Here is a 17,694-nt window from a genome sequence, read left to right as displayed (position 1 = left end):
TGGATACACTCAGATATCAGATGCCGTTTCAAAATATTCAACTTTACCAAAACATCGGTCACTTTGGGAATTTTACTTATGAAATTTTAATAATTAGGTCTGAAACATTGTTGCATCGGCTAAATATACACATGCGTGTTTTTGTCAGATATTCTCAGTCATTTCATCTCATTTGCATCTTTTTCCGGAGGTTTGCTGTCTGTCAGTGAATCAGCACACGTGCTCATGAATATTAATTAGATTGTGACTTTTGCCCTAGATGATTTGCTGAAAAGCAGATGTTGGAAAACAAAATAGTAATAGTTAATATACTTATATTAATTCATATAGTTTAATCAGATTAAAAATGGTTATTGTACCCATTATTTTTGTGCAGTATGTATTTTTGTGTATTACAGGCTACAGTTTAAATCTCTCATTAATAAGCACTAATTAAAGATGTATTGATGTATTATTAGTATATATATTTATTTCATGCTAAACTAAAACATATAAATATAAATTGTATAATCCAGTTAAAAACAGATTATTGCAGATTTTTGTGTTTTATGAATTAAATGTATTTTATTATTAAACATTTTAAATCTCATTTAAAACATTATTTAGCTAAAACCATTTTTATTGCTTGAAATAAAACTTGTTTTCCTGATGTACTAAAAAACAAAAACTAAAACTGAAGTGAAAATTAATAAAAGCAACAAAAACTAATAAAAATGGCAGACATACAACAAAATTACTTAAATTTTAATGAAAATTAAAATGAAAACAGAAAAAATCTAATTAAATCAAATTCAAAAATCCTAACAAACACTATGATAATATCTGAATTATACTCAATTATATATTAAAAAAATAAAAATATAACAAACATAGACATGTTTTATTTAAGATTGATGTACTAAAAAATGTACTAAAACTGAAATAAAAATTAATAAAAACAACAAAAACTAATAAAAATTGCAAAGAAAGTGAAGTAAAAATTAATAAAAATAACAAAAACTAATAAAAATGGCAAAGACACCGGAAAATATAAAAATATAAAAAATATAAAAAACAACAAAAATTAATAAAAATGGCAAAGAAGCCAGAAAATATAAAAAATATAAAACAACAAAAACTAATAAAAATGGCAAAGAAAGTGAAATAAACATTACTAAAAATGGCAAAGAAAGTGAAATAAAAATTAATAAAAACAACAAAAACTAATAAAAATGGCAAAGACACCAGAAAATATAAAAAATATAAAAAACAACAAAAAATAATAAAAATAGTAAAGAAGCCAGAAAATATAAAAAAATATAAAACAACAAAAACTAAAATAAAATGGCAAATAAAGTGAAATAAAAATTAATAAAAACAACAAAAACTAATAAAAATGGCAAAGAAACCAGAAAATATAAAAAAATATTAAAACAACAAAAACTAATAAAAATGGCAAAATTACTAAAACTTTAATTAAATTCAAATTAAAATTAAACCAGAAAATATAAAACTAAAATAAAATTCAAAATATTAACAAAAACAATGATAGTATCTCAGTGATACTACAAAAAAATCGTAGATACATAAATAGCATATTAATTAGTATAATTATACAAATTACACAAATATAATAATATGCTAATTCATTCTAAACTGAACAGTATAGATATAAATAATTTAATACAATGAAAAATTAATTATTTTACCCAACATTTTTTATGATTATTATACATTTCAAATAAAATACTATTAGTATATATTTATTTTAGTGTAGTTTTTATATTAGTATACATATACATCTTAGTATATATTTACTATATTATTATATTAATTAGTTCTAGACTGAAATGTATTCATTAATTTCATATGCTAATTAATAAAAATATTGTTAGGATTTATTTATTTATTTTAGTACATTTATTTAAATACATTTTAGTATATAAGCATTAGTATATTAATATACTAATACTAATATTGTAAAAAAATATATATATATATGTATTTTTCTACATTGCAAATCTCACTTATAAGGATCTATTTCAGTTAGGACGTCACCTTAGAAGGTAGCTGCCTATGTAGGAGGCAGACTTGTTTTTGGAACAGAGCCTTGAGTTTTCTTATTCTGCGGAAAGAAAACAAAAACCTCTGCACGGTTTCATTACCATAGCAACGATAACTCTGGAGATGCAGTCCGACGCTGCAGTGGAGCCGGTTTATTTATATCTCTCCGAGCACAAGGCTCCACGGGCGAACTGGAGATCAGGTCACTGGATGATAATGCGCGGGCGGCCGTTAGCATGACAGGTGATTGATTAGGCACATTGAGTCCGGAGGGGCCAGCGACGGCGATAGATGAGGATGATCATCGGCCTCTTTAGCTGCCGTTTCTAGCATGACACCTTGCTGTCACGCAGATTAGAGACTCTATTTTCTCAGTGCCACATCTCAGAGACAGGCAGAGGACAGTCCAACGCCCACACCAGACACACCACACGCTCGTATTTGCATAGTATTGATCGTGGATCTGGAGGAACAATCGGGTTGTAAACGCGGGAATGGTCTGCGTTGGCAGGATTACATTGTGTCCGAGCGACATTCTTTGTGTAATAGTCAATAAACGCTGGAGACGAGGTGCTTATTTTTGTGTTTGGAACGGCTTTTCTTTAACCCTGTACAGCCTGAGCACATTTTTTGAAATGGAACTAAAAAATCTTAGAAAAAGGTTGCATATACGTATTTTGTTGTGCATCATATTTGATCCATCAGGTTTTTATGGCTCGTATAGTCTAATACAGTGAGAATACAGAGGAAATATGAAGCTTAGTTTTATTTAGAAACTCAAACTGAGCAAAAATATGCAGTTTGATGCAGATGCTGGTAATTATATGGACAAATCAATGTAAATCAATGAGATCTTTATAACAGTATAGCAGATATTGACATAAAATGATGTAAATATCAGTGGTCTCTCTATATCTCCAATAATATGTCTTAGTAAGATGAGACTGAAATGATCCAAGCATATAATGCAATGCAATCCAATGATGATTAAGAGAAGAACAAATAAAAATAAAAATAAATAAATAAAATAAATTATACATATATATATATATATATATATATATATATATATATAATTTATTATATTTATTTATTATTAAACAATAATAATAAAAAGAAATGGAAATAAAAATAATAAATAAATTAATTAAAATATAAATATCTAAATAAATAAAACAATAATCAAATAAAATAGAAATAAATAAATAAGATTTGCTGAATTGAAGTTAGGGTTATTATTGCTAAATAAAACTAAAATCATAAAGTCATTAATTAGAGTATTTGAAAAATATACTAAACTAAGGCAAAAACTTATTTAAAATTTTCAATTAATGACTTTATGATTTTAGTTTTAGTTAGCGATAATAACCCTGACTTCAATTCAGCAAATCTTATTTATTTATTTAATTATTTCTATTTTATTTTATTATTATTGTTTTATTTATTTGGATATTTATATTTATATTTTTATTTATTTATTTATTTTTAGCTCATTCAGTTAATATTTTGAACCAGATTTTATTTTTATATTTTCTGTTTTCATTTTGTTTAAGTTTTAGTAATTTTCCTGAGTGTTTTGTAATTTTTTAGTACTTTAAATGGGTCCATATTGTTTTAATAAGCTTTAGCTTTAGTTTAGTATACTAATCAAATACTTTATTTCAATTAATGACTTTATGATTTTAGTTTTAGTTAGCAATAATAATAATAATAGCAATAATTATTGCTAACTAAAACTAAAATTCTAAATTCATTAATTGAAATAAAATATTCATAAAGTATACTAAACTAAAGCTTATTAAAAACAATATAGACATGTTTAATTTGTTTAACAAATTACAAAACACTCTGGAAATTTAGACATGAAATAAAACGAAAAAAAAATGGCTGTTGTTAGAACTTTAATATGAAAATGAAAACAGAAACTATGAAAAAAAATTAAATCTAATCCAAAATGTTAACTAAAATGTTGACTTATTAAAAAAAAAAACATTTACAAATGACAAAATCACATCTTTGAAACTTTAAAATGAAAATGAAAATAAGAAATCTAAAAATTTAAGATACAATATATATATATATATATATATATATATATTATCATAGATACTGAAACAACATATTTATTAGTCCATTAAATGTTCATCTTGAAATATTAGTTATTCTTACATTTATTGTATAAAAATCTGTAAAGATCTGACAGCAAAAAGACACATGAAAAGAGCTTTTACTTGATAAAAAAAAGTCTAAACCATCAATCAGACGACAGAAGGCATGGATTAGATTGAGTAAAACTGGCTTTTCAGCAAAGTTTTGATCATGTTGATCATTTAAATCATTAAAAAATTGCATATCAAATATAATCATGTAGCTTTATAGGGTTGAAGCTGTTTATATTTTAAGTCAGTTACGTAAAACGGTTGATTGCTTAGTCAAACTAGTTCAAAACCAGCACAAAACTTTGTGAAATCTTGAAAATAGGCCTGTTAGGAACATCTAAAGTGAAAACCACCTTAAGATGCAGGGCGGTGACAGCAGATGCAATCTTGTTCCCGTTCTTTCGTTTTCCATTAAACTCGACAGGACAATTGGTGAATTTCAGCAGTGCGTGGTAATTGTAGTCTTTAAAAGCCATTTGACTCCCCTTTCGCGACAGCAAGGTGGCTGGTGTTATTTCGGTGCGTGCAAATCAAAGGCTGTTTGCTCTGGAGCGACAGAAACGTCTGCGATCCCCTCTGCATTTGCTCTGTCCTACCAGAAAAAGGGCCACGGTTAATTACCTCCGGAGCTCTGCGAAGAACGGCTTTAATTAATGTAAACTGCTGGTGAGAAGGAGTCACGGGGGACGTTCGTCCCGAGTGTCTTCCCTTCAGCCGCGAGTGCTGTTTAGGGAGCGCTGATCTCCAGCTCCAGCTTAATTTGAAGTCTGTTTGCAATCGCAGTGCTAATTTACTCGACGAGACGACTTGTTACTTTAGGTGCCAAAGAGAGGAAGAGAGTGATAATATTCTGAGGAGAAACAACAAGTGTTCATCTGTCATGAACGTAGAACAACCAGCACGACTGGTGAAAGAAATGAATGCTTTTATTTAGCAAGGACGAATTAAATTGGGCAAAAGTGACACTAAAGACTTTTATAATGTGACAAATAAATGCTGTTCTTTTGAACTTTCTATTCATCAGAGAATGCTGAAAAATAAAATGCATTTCCACAAAAATGAGCAGAAATTAACTTAATCTTATAATAATCAGAAATGTTTCTTGAGCAGCGAATCAGCATATTAGAATGATTTCTGAAGGATCATGTGACACTGAAGTACTTGCATATCAAATATAATCATGTAGCTTTATAGGGTTGAAGCTGTTTATATTTTAAGTCAGTTACGTAAAACGGTTGATTGCTTAGTCAAACTAGGCAAAGCCAACATATTGTTATTGTTATTTTTCTAAGACCAAAATTTCCAAATCTAACTCATCCCAGGGCTTTAATGCCACAAGCCAGCAGAGACATGGGCCCTGATGTCGAGAAGTGTGCTATATCTTTTCAGACTGATCAGATGTACAGTTTTCCTATAATTAATTAATTATTAATTACAGAGTGAACTCCATACATGCTCACTAATCTTCAGCATTTGCACGTCTTTTCAAGCATTTTACATAAAAATATTCCACCAGTTGTATACAATCCACCCATAAGAACACATTAAGAGCTAAATTCAGGTGTTTGTGAGCTGTTTCATGTAAAACTGAAAGCGTTGTGTCCACTTTTTCAGATCGCGCGATCACTGCAGCGTCCTCATTAAACATCTTTATTTGCACGTGTTAAAGCCTTGTAAATAAAAACACTCCAGCGATACAACACAATAATAGTAGAAGAACATATTAAAGAGGTTGAAATGAGTGTTTGTGAGTGCCTGTGACATTTTTTTTGTGTTAAACTGCAGAGCAACACGTCGTGGCTGTCCATCCATGCTCACTAATCTACATCATTTGCAACTGTTTTAAAGGCTTTTAAATAAAAACACTCCAGCAATAGAACACAATAATAGTAGAAGAACATATTAAAGAGGTAAAATGACTGCTTTTAAGATATTCTGTGTTTAAATGCCCAGCAACACGTTGCGGCTCGGACGATCACGCTCTGGAACGCATTCATTTATGCTTAATAACTTCATTTTTTATAACTGAATGTACGTTCAAGTGAAGAAGGGACACTATATTAGTCATCTATTTTCATATTGTGCATATAATAGTACTCACATAAGGACTCATAATTTACTTGAAAACAGACATGTCCATTGAATAGCTAGATCATCTACAGAAGCCATTGTGCTTGGACGCCGATGATTGCCTTGAGTTAAACCGCATTGTTTCAGTTACCTTCTGTGTCGTTGCCCACAGCGCTTCAGTGACAAGACTTTAAAATAGCAAACAGTGAAAACAATAAAAGACATGACTTATTTCGCATCCAGCTAGCCAACTCTGTTGAAGCTGTTGTCATATCCTAGTAGGCGGGGCAGCTCAAGAATGCTGGACACACAAGTACTCTGGCTCTTTTGCCCGAAGGGGCCAAAGCTGGCTTTGCCAAGCCAACATCAAAGTTAGTTCACTAACTTTAGCTTCTAGTTATTATTCTTCGGAGACTAAAATTATCAATTCTATCTCCTCCTAGAGCTTTAACTCTACAAACTCCAAACTCAGCCCAGCTCTTCAGACTGGTCTGACTTGAATTGCTATATCTTTTCTAACTGATCGGACTTACGGTTTTCCTAAAAATGACGATTAAAACTGGAAAAAATCCCATAGACTTACATTGACGGAATGTTCAAATGAGCCAAGACTATTTAAACTCCAAACCTAGCAACTGTAATTGCACAGAATGTATAGTTTTACTAGTTTACTAGCTTAAATTGTTAACAAGTGTTGCAAAAGTGTTCAATAATTCAATGTTGTATTTGAAAATAGGGTAATTTATATTTTAATGTTATTTTATGCATTTATATTATTTTACAAACAAATCTAAACTTTGATGCAATGCCACAATTTTGCACCGTGATTACCTAATGATGGCATCGCGTAATGACATCGTAACGTCATTTAGCAACTTTTAGCAACAAATCCTTCTTCCTAGCAGAAAATTAGTTGGCAACACTGGCAAGGAGATCAGTAAACTAATCCATGTATCATCAGGGGTTCAACCGTAATTTTTCAAAGCTACGAGAATACTTTTTGTACGCAAAGAAAACCAAAATAACGAATGCGTCAAAAATATCTTAATTTGTGTTCCGAAGTCAAACTAAGCTTTTACAGGCTTGAAACGACATAGGAGTAAGTGAGTAATGACAAAATTTTCACTTTGGAGTGGAGTAACCCATGAAATGATTCCTGCTTTCTTTTCTGATAAGATGTGATTTGTGTAACAGGGCAGATCTCCGTCGAAGGCTTCGCCAGGTATCTGATCAGTGAGGAGAACAGCGTCATTCCACCAGAAAAACTGGACCAGAGTGAAGACATGACCTTCCCTCTTTCTCAGTACTTCATCAACTCCTCCCATAACACCTACCTCACAGGTAACAACACTTACAAACACACACACACACACACACACACACACATATTAAGATATTTATTTAAAAAAATAAATATTTTAGGTTTAGGTTTAATTTTTATATTTTCTGTTTTCTTGTTAATTAGCTAAAGTCTGTTTTTTTATGTTTATTTTGTTTTTATTCATTTTTATTTCAGTTTTAGTCATTTTAATACAAGTTAATCTAAACGAAAAATATAAATTTTATGTTCACAACTAATAAAATACATTTATATATACATAGAGAGAGAGATTTATATTTTATATAGATTTGTTGATATATATTAAGATAATTATTGAAAAAAAGAATATTTTTGAATTAGGTTTTATTTTTATATTTTTTGTTTTCTCCTTAATTAGCGAAAGTATAAGTAAATTTGTTGAATTAGTGTTTAATTTTTTAAATGTTTACTTTGTTTCTATTCGTTTTCATTTCAGTTTTAGTCCTAAAAAGTAATTAAAAAATAGTTTTTATTTATTTTTTAAAAAGTCTGCTTTTTTTATTAAATTTTACTTCTACTAATTTTACTATATCAAGTTAATCTAAATGAAAATGTGAAGTTTTGCCTTCACAACTGAAAGAAAATGCATTTTTCGCTATGCACACATATGTAATTATATACAATTATATAAATTACATATTAAAAATTAGCATAAAGTTGCAAAATCCCAAAGTAGACTGAACACCTAAAGTTGAAATGATCTGCAAAACAAAGTTTGAATATAGTCTGTATGTGAATCAGTTTGCATAAAATTACTAAGGAGAAGAAGAAGTAGAATGTGGTGTAGGAGGAATTTGTGTTACCTTACAAGCTCTATAATAATAACTCCACATCTGACAACATTTTACATGCATTAGTGCATTTACATTTGTGGTCTTATCAAAGTCTACTTACGATAAAGTGCATTACAGCACATAAGAACCAATTATTGGTAGAGGGAGCTGAGAACACACCGCAAAAACCAAGAAGAAATGAATTATGGATGCAATTAAGGTCAATGTACTGCTAATGTACCAATCTAACACACAGTGCATAGCTGCTAAAGTACATACTTAACCGCTAAATGCTACAATTGGTGTTCTTAAAGGAACAACACACACAAAAACGTCATTTTCTTCAGCTTAAGGTCATTCCAAGATGATATGCTGTGGTTATTGTTGTTGTTGTTTTCATAAAGTGCAAAGGAGAATTCTGTCAAGCTCAAAAAGGATAAAAAACATGACAGTATCATAATGCAGTCCATACTATCAAAACTTGTTTCTCCCATTAAATAAAAATATAAAAGGTAATTGTAACTTTTTATCTTACAATTCTGACTTTTTTAATTGGAATTCTCTTAACATCGTGCAGTTTTAACTCATTTTTTTCTTAGTTAAATTAGTTTGTGTCTTGGAATTTTTACTTTTTACTCCAAATTCGAAGTTTAAATCTAGATTTTTTTTTTTTACTTTTTACTCCAAATTCGGAGTTTAAATCTTGCATTTTTTGCTTGTTTTCCTCAGAGTTCTGAGTCTAAATCTAGAATTTTTTACTTTCCTGTAAATTCTGAGTTTTCTAAACTTTGAGTTTAAATCTCACAATTAATTTTTTTTCTCTAAATTCTGAGATTAAATCTTGCATTTTTTTAAAGCTTTTTTCTGTAAATTCCAAGTTTAAATCTTGCAATTTTTTACCTTTGGTTTTCCAAATTCTGAGTTTATATCTTGCAATTTTTATTTTTTTTCTCTAAATTCTGAGTTTAAATCTCACTTTTTTTTTCTTTTTTTTTTTTTACCTTTTATTAGAATTCTAGGTTTACATCTTACTTTTTTTTTTCTCTAAATGCTGAGCTTAAATCTCAAATTTTTTACCTTTTTTTCTCTAAATTCTGAGTACAATCTTGCAATTTTTTTTTACCTTTTTTTTCTCTAAATTCTGTGTATAATCTTGCAATTATTTACTTTTTCTCTAAATGCTGAGCTTAAATCTCACAATTTAGTTTTTTTTTTTCTCTAAATGTTTACTTTTTTGTGTTTAAATTTAGAATTTTTTACTTTTTTTTCCAAATGCTGAGCTTAAATCTAAAATTTTACTTTCCTGTGAATTCTGAGTTTAAATGTAGATTTTTTTTTTAGTTTAAATTTTTTCTCTAAGTCCTGAGTTTAAATCTCGCAATTTTTAATGCTTTTTTTTTTTTTTTTTGTAAATTCTATGTTTAAATCTCGCGTCTTTAATTTTGTTGTAAATTCAAAGTTTCAATCTTGCAATATTTACTTTTTTCTTAGAATTCTGAGTTTAAATCTCAAAATTTTTACTTTTTTCTCTAAACTCTGAGTTTATTTTTTTGGAATAAAAAAGGTAATTATGACACAATTATGACTTTTTTTTTGCGCATTTCAGACTTTTCTTCTCAGTATTGTGAGATTAAAAAGTCACAATTACATTTTACATCTAAATGCAATTCAGTTTTTTTTTTTTTTTTTTTTTCCCATGGCATAAAAAAAAGGATCTGTGGCTGTTCATCTCCTGTTTTTTTCTTGTTTATATCGCACAATTCAGACTTTTCTTCTCAGAATTATATATAATTTAAATGTGCAAGTCTGAGTTTATAAAGTCGGAATTGCAAGATAAAAGTCGCAATTACATTTTTTTTCTCTTGTGGTGGAAACAAGCTTCCACATACACAAGACTCAAGTAAAGTATTTGTGTGAGTGCATATGAGGTTGTACATGCAGCCAGCGTTTTCGGTTTTTTGTGTGTGTGTGTGTGTGTTGTCAGCGGGTCAGCTCGCGGGGAACTCCTCAGTTGAGATGTACCGGCAGACGCTGCTGTCTGGCTGTCGCTGTGTGGAGCTGGACTGCTGGAAGGGCCGGACAGCGGAGGAGGAACCCGTCATCACACACGGCTTCACCATGACCTCAGAAATCTCCTTCAAGGTGACCCGAGGCGCTCCACCACACTCACACGAGAGTTAGGTTACCATTCACTTCTCACGCAGCTTTTCATCAGTGCACACAGTTAAGTAGTGCTTAACTTGGAGCTATTTTCTGCTTTTGGAGACGTTTCTATAAAAAAATAAATAGATGCACTGAGTCATTTTTTCACTGTCTGATACACAGTCTCATGCAAAATCAGTCCATAGAAGTAAATAGCCCTGTGAGTGCTAGTTTAATTTTATTGAAGCTAATTTATGTTTTGAATTTAGTATGATTTCAGATTCCACAAAGAGTTTAGTACATTTATTTTATTTTATTTTATTTTATTTTATTTTATTTTATTTTATTTTATTTTTTTTTTTTTTAGATTCCAATAAGAGTTTAGTACATTTTTAGTTCTTACCATATTTAAATCTATTCTGCAGAATTCTAAAAAAAAGAAAAACCTGAACCACCAAAGATTTTATTTTATTTTTTGTTTTGTTTTGTTTTGTTTTGTTTTGTTTTATTTTATTTTATTTTATTTTATTTTTTCAGACTCAAGTAAGAGCTTAGTACATTTTTATTTTTTACTGTATTTAAATCTATTCTGCAGAATTCTTAAAAAAAAAAAAACTAAACCCCCGGATTTTATTTTATTTTATTTTATTTTTAGATTCCAATAAGAGTTCAGTACAGTTATCATATTTAAATTATTTTATTTTATTTTATTTTATTTTATTTTATTTTATTTTATTTTATTTTATTTTATTTTATTTTATTTTATTCAGACTCAAGTAAGAGTTTAGTACATTTTTATTTCTTGCTATATTTAAATCTACTCTGCGGAATTCTAAAAAAAAAAAAAAACCTAAACCACCAAAGATTTTTATTTTATTTTATTTTATTTTATTTCATTTTATTTTTAGATTCCAGTATTTTTATTTTATTTTATTTTATTTTATTTTATTTTTTATTATTACTATTTTTTTCAGACTCCAATAAGAGTTTAGTACATTTTTATTTCTTACAATATTTAAATTCTATTCTGCAGAATTCTAAAAAAAAGCCTATTTATTTTATTTATTTCATTTTATTTTCAGATTCTAGTACAAGTTCAGTATTTTTTATTTTATTTATTATTATATTTAAATATATTCTGCAGAATTCTAAAATTTTTACCTAATTTTTTAATTAATTAATTTTATTTTGTTTTGTTCTATATTTTATGTCATTAAGCTTTTAGCTTCCAAAAAGAGTGATCAAAAATACAGTAAAAATGGTAAAATTGTGAAATATTATTACAATTTAAAATAGCTCTTTTCTATGTGAATATATTGTAAAATGTAATTTATTTGTGTGATCAAAGCTGAATTTTCAGCATCATTACTCCAGTCTCCAGTGTCACATGATCCTTCAGAAATCATTCTAATAGGCTCATTTATTAAAAATTAATTCAAATTAAAATTAATAATTAATTACAATTTTAAGTGTTCTATATATACTTTAATCGTTGGTGTATAGTTTATTTATATAATAAAACAAAGCCTAATTAAAGTAGATTGTAGTGTTACTCAGATGAACTTAATTCATGTCAGTGTGTTCTTGTTTTCCAGGAAGTGATCGAAGCCATAGCGGAGTGTGCTTTTAAGACGTCTCCGTTCCCCGTCATCCTGTCCTTTGAGAATCATGTGGACTCGTAAGTGTAGACGCTGCTAGTGTTCTTCCCGTAGAGCCGCGGCTCCTCGAGGGCCGACTGCAACTATGGCAACAAGGAGTAGAGCGATTAGTAGCGTCTCTGAAATGCATAATTTGTTTTCAGTCATCATTGTTCTCTTGTGAGATGTGACACGCGCTGGCGGCTCAGCGCTCGCTTCATTTTCTGCATGAAATCAGAGATGACATGATGTGCGTGCAGTCGGGGAATTTCACGTCAATAACATCACAGGTGCAGATGTAGTTTACCAGAACCAGATGCGCGTGAACATTGCAATATGCTAATTTTGAAATCATTTGAATAATTATTTTATTTTATTTCATTATGCTTTCACTAAGAGTTCGGGACATTTTATTTATTACCATATTACATATTTTACCATATTTACAAAATTTGACCCTAAAAGGCAAATCTATTTTTTTATTTGACATTATTTTCTATATCTGTTTTTATATTTTATTATTTTCATTATGTTTATTATTATTATTTTATTTTATTCTGTATCATTTTAATATACATTTTTATTCTATATTTTAAACGTAATTTTATTTTCTGTTTATATTTTATTATTCTTTATGCAGCCTAAGAGATTAGGACATTATATTTATTACCATATTTACATTTGTTCTGCAGAATTCTACAAATCTTCCTCAAATCGTTTTTTTTTTTTTTTTTTTTTTTTTTTTTTTAATTTATTTAATTTAAATTCATTTAATTTCATTTAATTTTGGTCATCTCTGTATATACTATATACTGTTTATACTATATATTTATTTTAGACTATTTTATTCTATATATATTTTAAATGTTATTTTATTTTAATATGCTTTCATCTTTCCAGTATGAATTTGCTACAATTTATTTATTACCATATTTACATTTGTTCAGCAGAATTCTACAAAATCTACCCCAAATCTTTTTTTTTATTTTATTTAATTTAATTAATTTAATTAAATTTAATTTAATTTTAGTCATCTCCATATTTATACTATATATTTATTTTAGACTAATTTATTTTTTATATATTTTAAATGTTATTTTATTTTAATATGCTTTCATCTTTCCAGTATGAATTTGCTACAATTTATTTATTACCATATTTACATTTGTTCAGCAGAATTCTACAAAATCTACCCCAAATCTTATTTTTTTTTATTTAATTTAAATAAAAAATATTTAATAAAACATTTATTTAATTGTATTTATTTAATTTTATTTAATTTTATTTTATTTTATTTTATTTCTCAATAAGAGTTGAGTATATTTTTTATTTTTACCATATTTAAATCTATTTTGCAGAATTCTAAAAGGAAAAACCCTAAACCACCAAAGATTTTTATTTTTTTTTTTTTCATGTTATTTTTAGATTCCAGTACAAGCTCAGTATTTTTTATTGTATTTATTACTATATTTAAATCTATTCTGCAGAATTCCAACATTTTTAGTTTTTTTTTTATTATTAATTACTTTTTTTATTTTATTTTCCAAAAAGAGTTCAATACATTTTAAATAATATTTTTAATAATTTATAATTTTTTAATCTAGCACTGGTGGACTCAGTCATGTTTATTTATTTGTTTTAGTTTAGTTTAGTTTAGTTATAAGAGATTATGACATTTTATTTATTACCAGAAATCTATTAATAAAAATCTGCATATTTCTACTAAATCTACCCCTAAATCAGCAAAGATTTTATTTTATTTTATTTTATTTTCAGATTCCAGTACAAGCTCAGTATTTTTCAAGTATTTTTTTTTTGTATTAATTACTATATTTAAATATATTCTGCAGAATTCTAAAATGTTTAGCTATTTTTTTTTTTTATTAATTTTTTTTTTTTTTTTTTTATTATCCAAAAACAGTTCAGTACATTTTAAATATTATTTTTAATCATTTATAATTTTTTAATTTAGCACTGGCGGACTCAGTCATGCAGATTTCAGGGTAAATATTTCTCCCTTAATCAGAAAAGATTTTATTTTATCTTAGTTTAGTTTAGAGATCAGGACATTTTATTTATTACCAGAAATCTAGTAATAAAAATCTGCAGAATTCTACTAAATCTACCCCTAAATCAGAAAAGATTTTATTTTGTTTTATTTTATTTGAATATTTTTAATTCTGGACATTTCTCCGATAAATCAGTGAAGACACTAGGCAAAAGGTCTGCAGATTTTATTTTAATTTTAGTCTTCATCCTGTCATGTAGTGGTGTTGGTCATTTTGTTCTACGTTGTTTGTGCGTTGATGGCTGTTTTATGACAGCTCTGATTGTGTTTCTGTTGAATCGCAGCCCCAAACAGCAAGCCAAAATGGCAGAATATTGCCGATCGATATTCGGGGACGCTCTTTTGACAGAGACGCTGGAGAAATATCCTGTAAGTGCGTCTCTCCCTCATGCGTTCGTGCTGTTTTAGCGTCTGCGTGCGTCCAGCGTTCTCCTGACAGATTGTGCTGTGTGTTTCAGCTGGAGTCAGGCGTTCCCCTGCCAAGCCCTCAAGAGCTCATGGGAAAAATCCTCATCAAGAATAAGAAATCTCACCCCAAACCCTCAGACGGCAGCACTAAGAAGAAGTTGTCCGAACAGGCGTCCAACACCAACAGCGACTCGTCCAGCGTCTTCGAGCCGTCCTCACCCAGCGCTGGACCCGCAGGTATTAGAAAAGTGCTTGTATTTAAGCCTGAAATCTGCATGACTGAGTGAGTCAGTGCTAAATTAAATAATTATAAATTATTAAAAATAATATTTAGATGAATTAATTTAAGTGTACGTAACTAAATTAATTTAAATGTTATTTTTAATATTTATTTATTTATTTAATTAATTAAAAAATAATTTAAAATTCTTTAAAAATCATTTAAATGTTAATTTATGACAGTGAAATTTGAAAATATACAAACCACAGTGCTGCGTTGTTAGCATTTTTTAATTGTAAATAAAATATTAATTTAATTTTGTGTAAATTGTAAATATATAATAAATTAAAATTCTTCAATTGTAAATAAAATAATTGCGTTTACATTTATTGTAAAGTTGTAAATATATAATATGATAACTTAAACTTAAATTTGTAAATTGTATGTAATATAATAACAATATAATATAAATACCAAATTCTGTAGGATAAGTGGTTTGAAGAATGGATAGATGCATAATATATTATAAAATAATAAATAAATAATAACTAATAAAAAGAATAAAATGACATTTGCAAATTGTAAATGTAATGTAAAATGTATCATTTGTAATTCTACAATATACTGTAATGTTTTGTTAGAATCATTTTTGTTATAAATTGTAAATACACAATATATAACAAATTCAATTTAATATATAATATTTAATATAATTTAATATATAATAAATTAAATGTATAATATAATATAAGTTAAAGTATAAACTGAATGCATCAAATGTAATTTGTAAATGTACAATATTATATAGTAAATTAAAATGTCTCAGTTGTAAAAATATAACATCATAAATTCAAATGAAATTTCTATTGAAATTATACAATATACTGTAATGTTTTGTTATAATTATTTTTTGTTATAAATTGTAAATATACAATATATAACAAATTTAATTTAATATATAATATTTAATATAATTTAATATATAATAAATTAAATTTGTATTTGTAAATATAATATAATATAATAATTATTAAAATTATATTTGTAAAATGTGAATAAAATATAATTTTAAATTTTAATGCTTTCTAAATTGTAATTATACAATATTAATATGCTAAACCAATAAATTTGTCAATAAATCAAAATAATTTAAATATAAATCAAATGTAAATTGTAAATGTACAATATTATATAGTAAATTAAAATTCCTCGGTTGTACAAAAAATATAATGTAATAAATTCAAATGAAAATTGTCTCAGTTGTAAAAATATAATTCTATTGAAATTATACAATATACTGTAATGTTTTGTTATAATTATTTTTGTTATAAATTCTAAAAATACAATATATAACAAATATAATTTAATATATAATATTTAATATAATTTAATATATAATAAATTACATTTGTATTTGTAAATATAATATAATAATAATTAAAATTACATTTGTAAAATGTGAATAAAATATAATTTTAAATTTTAATGCATTTCTAAATTGCAATTATACAATATAATATGATAAACTAATAAATTTGTCAATAAATCAAAATAATTTAAATATAAATCAAATGTAAATTGTAAATGTACAATATTATATAGTAAATTAAAATTTCTCAGTTGTAAAAATATAATATAATAAATTCAAATAAAAAATTTTAAGTTGTAATTTAACACTATATTATTTAGTAAATGAATCAATATTCTATAATACAATTTAATTTGTAAATTAAAAAAAAATATATATATATAATAAATTAAAGTTACATTTATAAATATACAAAATGTTGTAATAAAACTGGTTAAAATTAAATATGTACAAATTTCCAATCAAGTTAACATTTTGAGCTCAGTTTGTTTGATAAATTCACTGTCTGGTAGTTGTTTGCCAGACGGGCAACTTAAATGCTTCGGGAGTAAAAATACAGACACCAAAATTATAACTTTGATACCGTTGATATGTGACATTTGCCGACAAGCCGTTGCCGGTTTCCACAATATATTGAAATCTTTCAAAAGTGGCAGGAAAATGCTCACGTCTATCTTTAGCGAGTGGAAAGAAAGAGCGATTGCGGAGCAGAAGCAGACGTCGTGAACTCTCTGCTGGTTTTGCGGGCCGTGAGCCGGTCTGTGTGTGTCGTGGCATGCCGAGAGTCAAGCGGCTGACATTTCGGCCCCTCCGCGGGGCAGAGCGGCGCGTGTTTGTGTCGGACGGAGGCGTCGGGAGCGTGTGATGGATGCGAGAGCTCTGAAAGGTTGAGTCCAGACAGCATTGAGGCAGAAAGCAGATGTTGAACAGCTGGTTCCTCAGCGGGACTGTGTGGATTCACCTGTAACACCGCAGAGAGACGGAAACCAGCGCAGCCCTCTCACATCAGTCAACACTGCTGTGCACAAAATACATCCAAATCCTTTCACAATCAAAGAAATATCATTTGACAGTTGATCAATTAAATTGGTAAATAATTTAAATCATTAATTTGGTTATGCACAAAATTAAATTAATCAACCAAAAATGATGATTCATTTATTTATTGTTTATTTAAGGGTAAGTAAATAATCTTAAATAAGTTATATTTACGCACAAATTAAATAGATCACCAAAACAATGACAATTATTCAATTTATTGATATTTATCTAATAAAATAAATTAACCAAAAATGACACTTGTTTACTTTTTTATGTTTATTTTAATCACAAATGTTTTTCTAATTATATTTATGCTCAACAGAAATAGATCATCAAAAAATGACAATTATTTACTTTACTGATATTTATCAAATAAAATAAAATAAAATAAGTCGACCAAAAAT

At 27.5% G+C, this 17,694-nt stretch overlaps 1 protein-coding gene across 1 annotated transcript in view; it reads left to right on the top strand.

Moving 5' to 3' along the window:
- The window catches only part of LOC127179467 (1-phosphatidylinositol 4,5-bisphosphate phosphodiesterase beta-1), a 105,229-nt gene that overhangs the window by 59,984 nt on the left and 27,551 nt on the right, over positions 1-17,694 (top strand). The window contains exons 10-14 of the mRNA XM_051133000.1: positions 7,467-7,613; positions 10,390-10,547; positions 12,143-12,225; positions 14,537-14,621; positions 14,711-14,897. Coding sequence (XP_050988957.1) covers positions 7,467-7,613; positions 10,390-10,547; positions 12,143-12,225; positions 14,537-14,621; positions 14,711-14,897 — 660 coding nt within the window. The remainder of the gene's footprint in view (positions 1-7,466; positions 7,614-10,389; positions 10,548-12,142; positions 12,226-14,536; positions 14,622-14,710; positions 14,898-17,694) is intronic.

The sequence above is a fragment of the Labeo rohita genome, chromosome 17 (genome assembly GCF_022985175.1).
Source record: "Labeo rohita strain BAU-BD-2019 chromosome 17, IGBB_LRoh.1.0, whole genome shotgun sequence".
Classification (NCBI taxonomy): Eukaryota; Metazoa; Chordata; class Actinopteri; order Cypriniformes; family Cyprinidae; genus Labeo; species Labeo rohita.
This window is presented reverse-complemented; position numbering and strand designations above follow the sequence as displayed.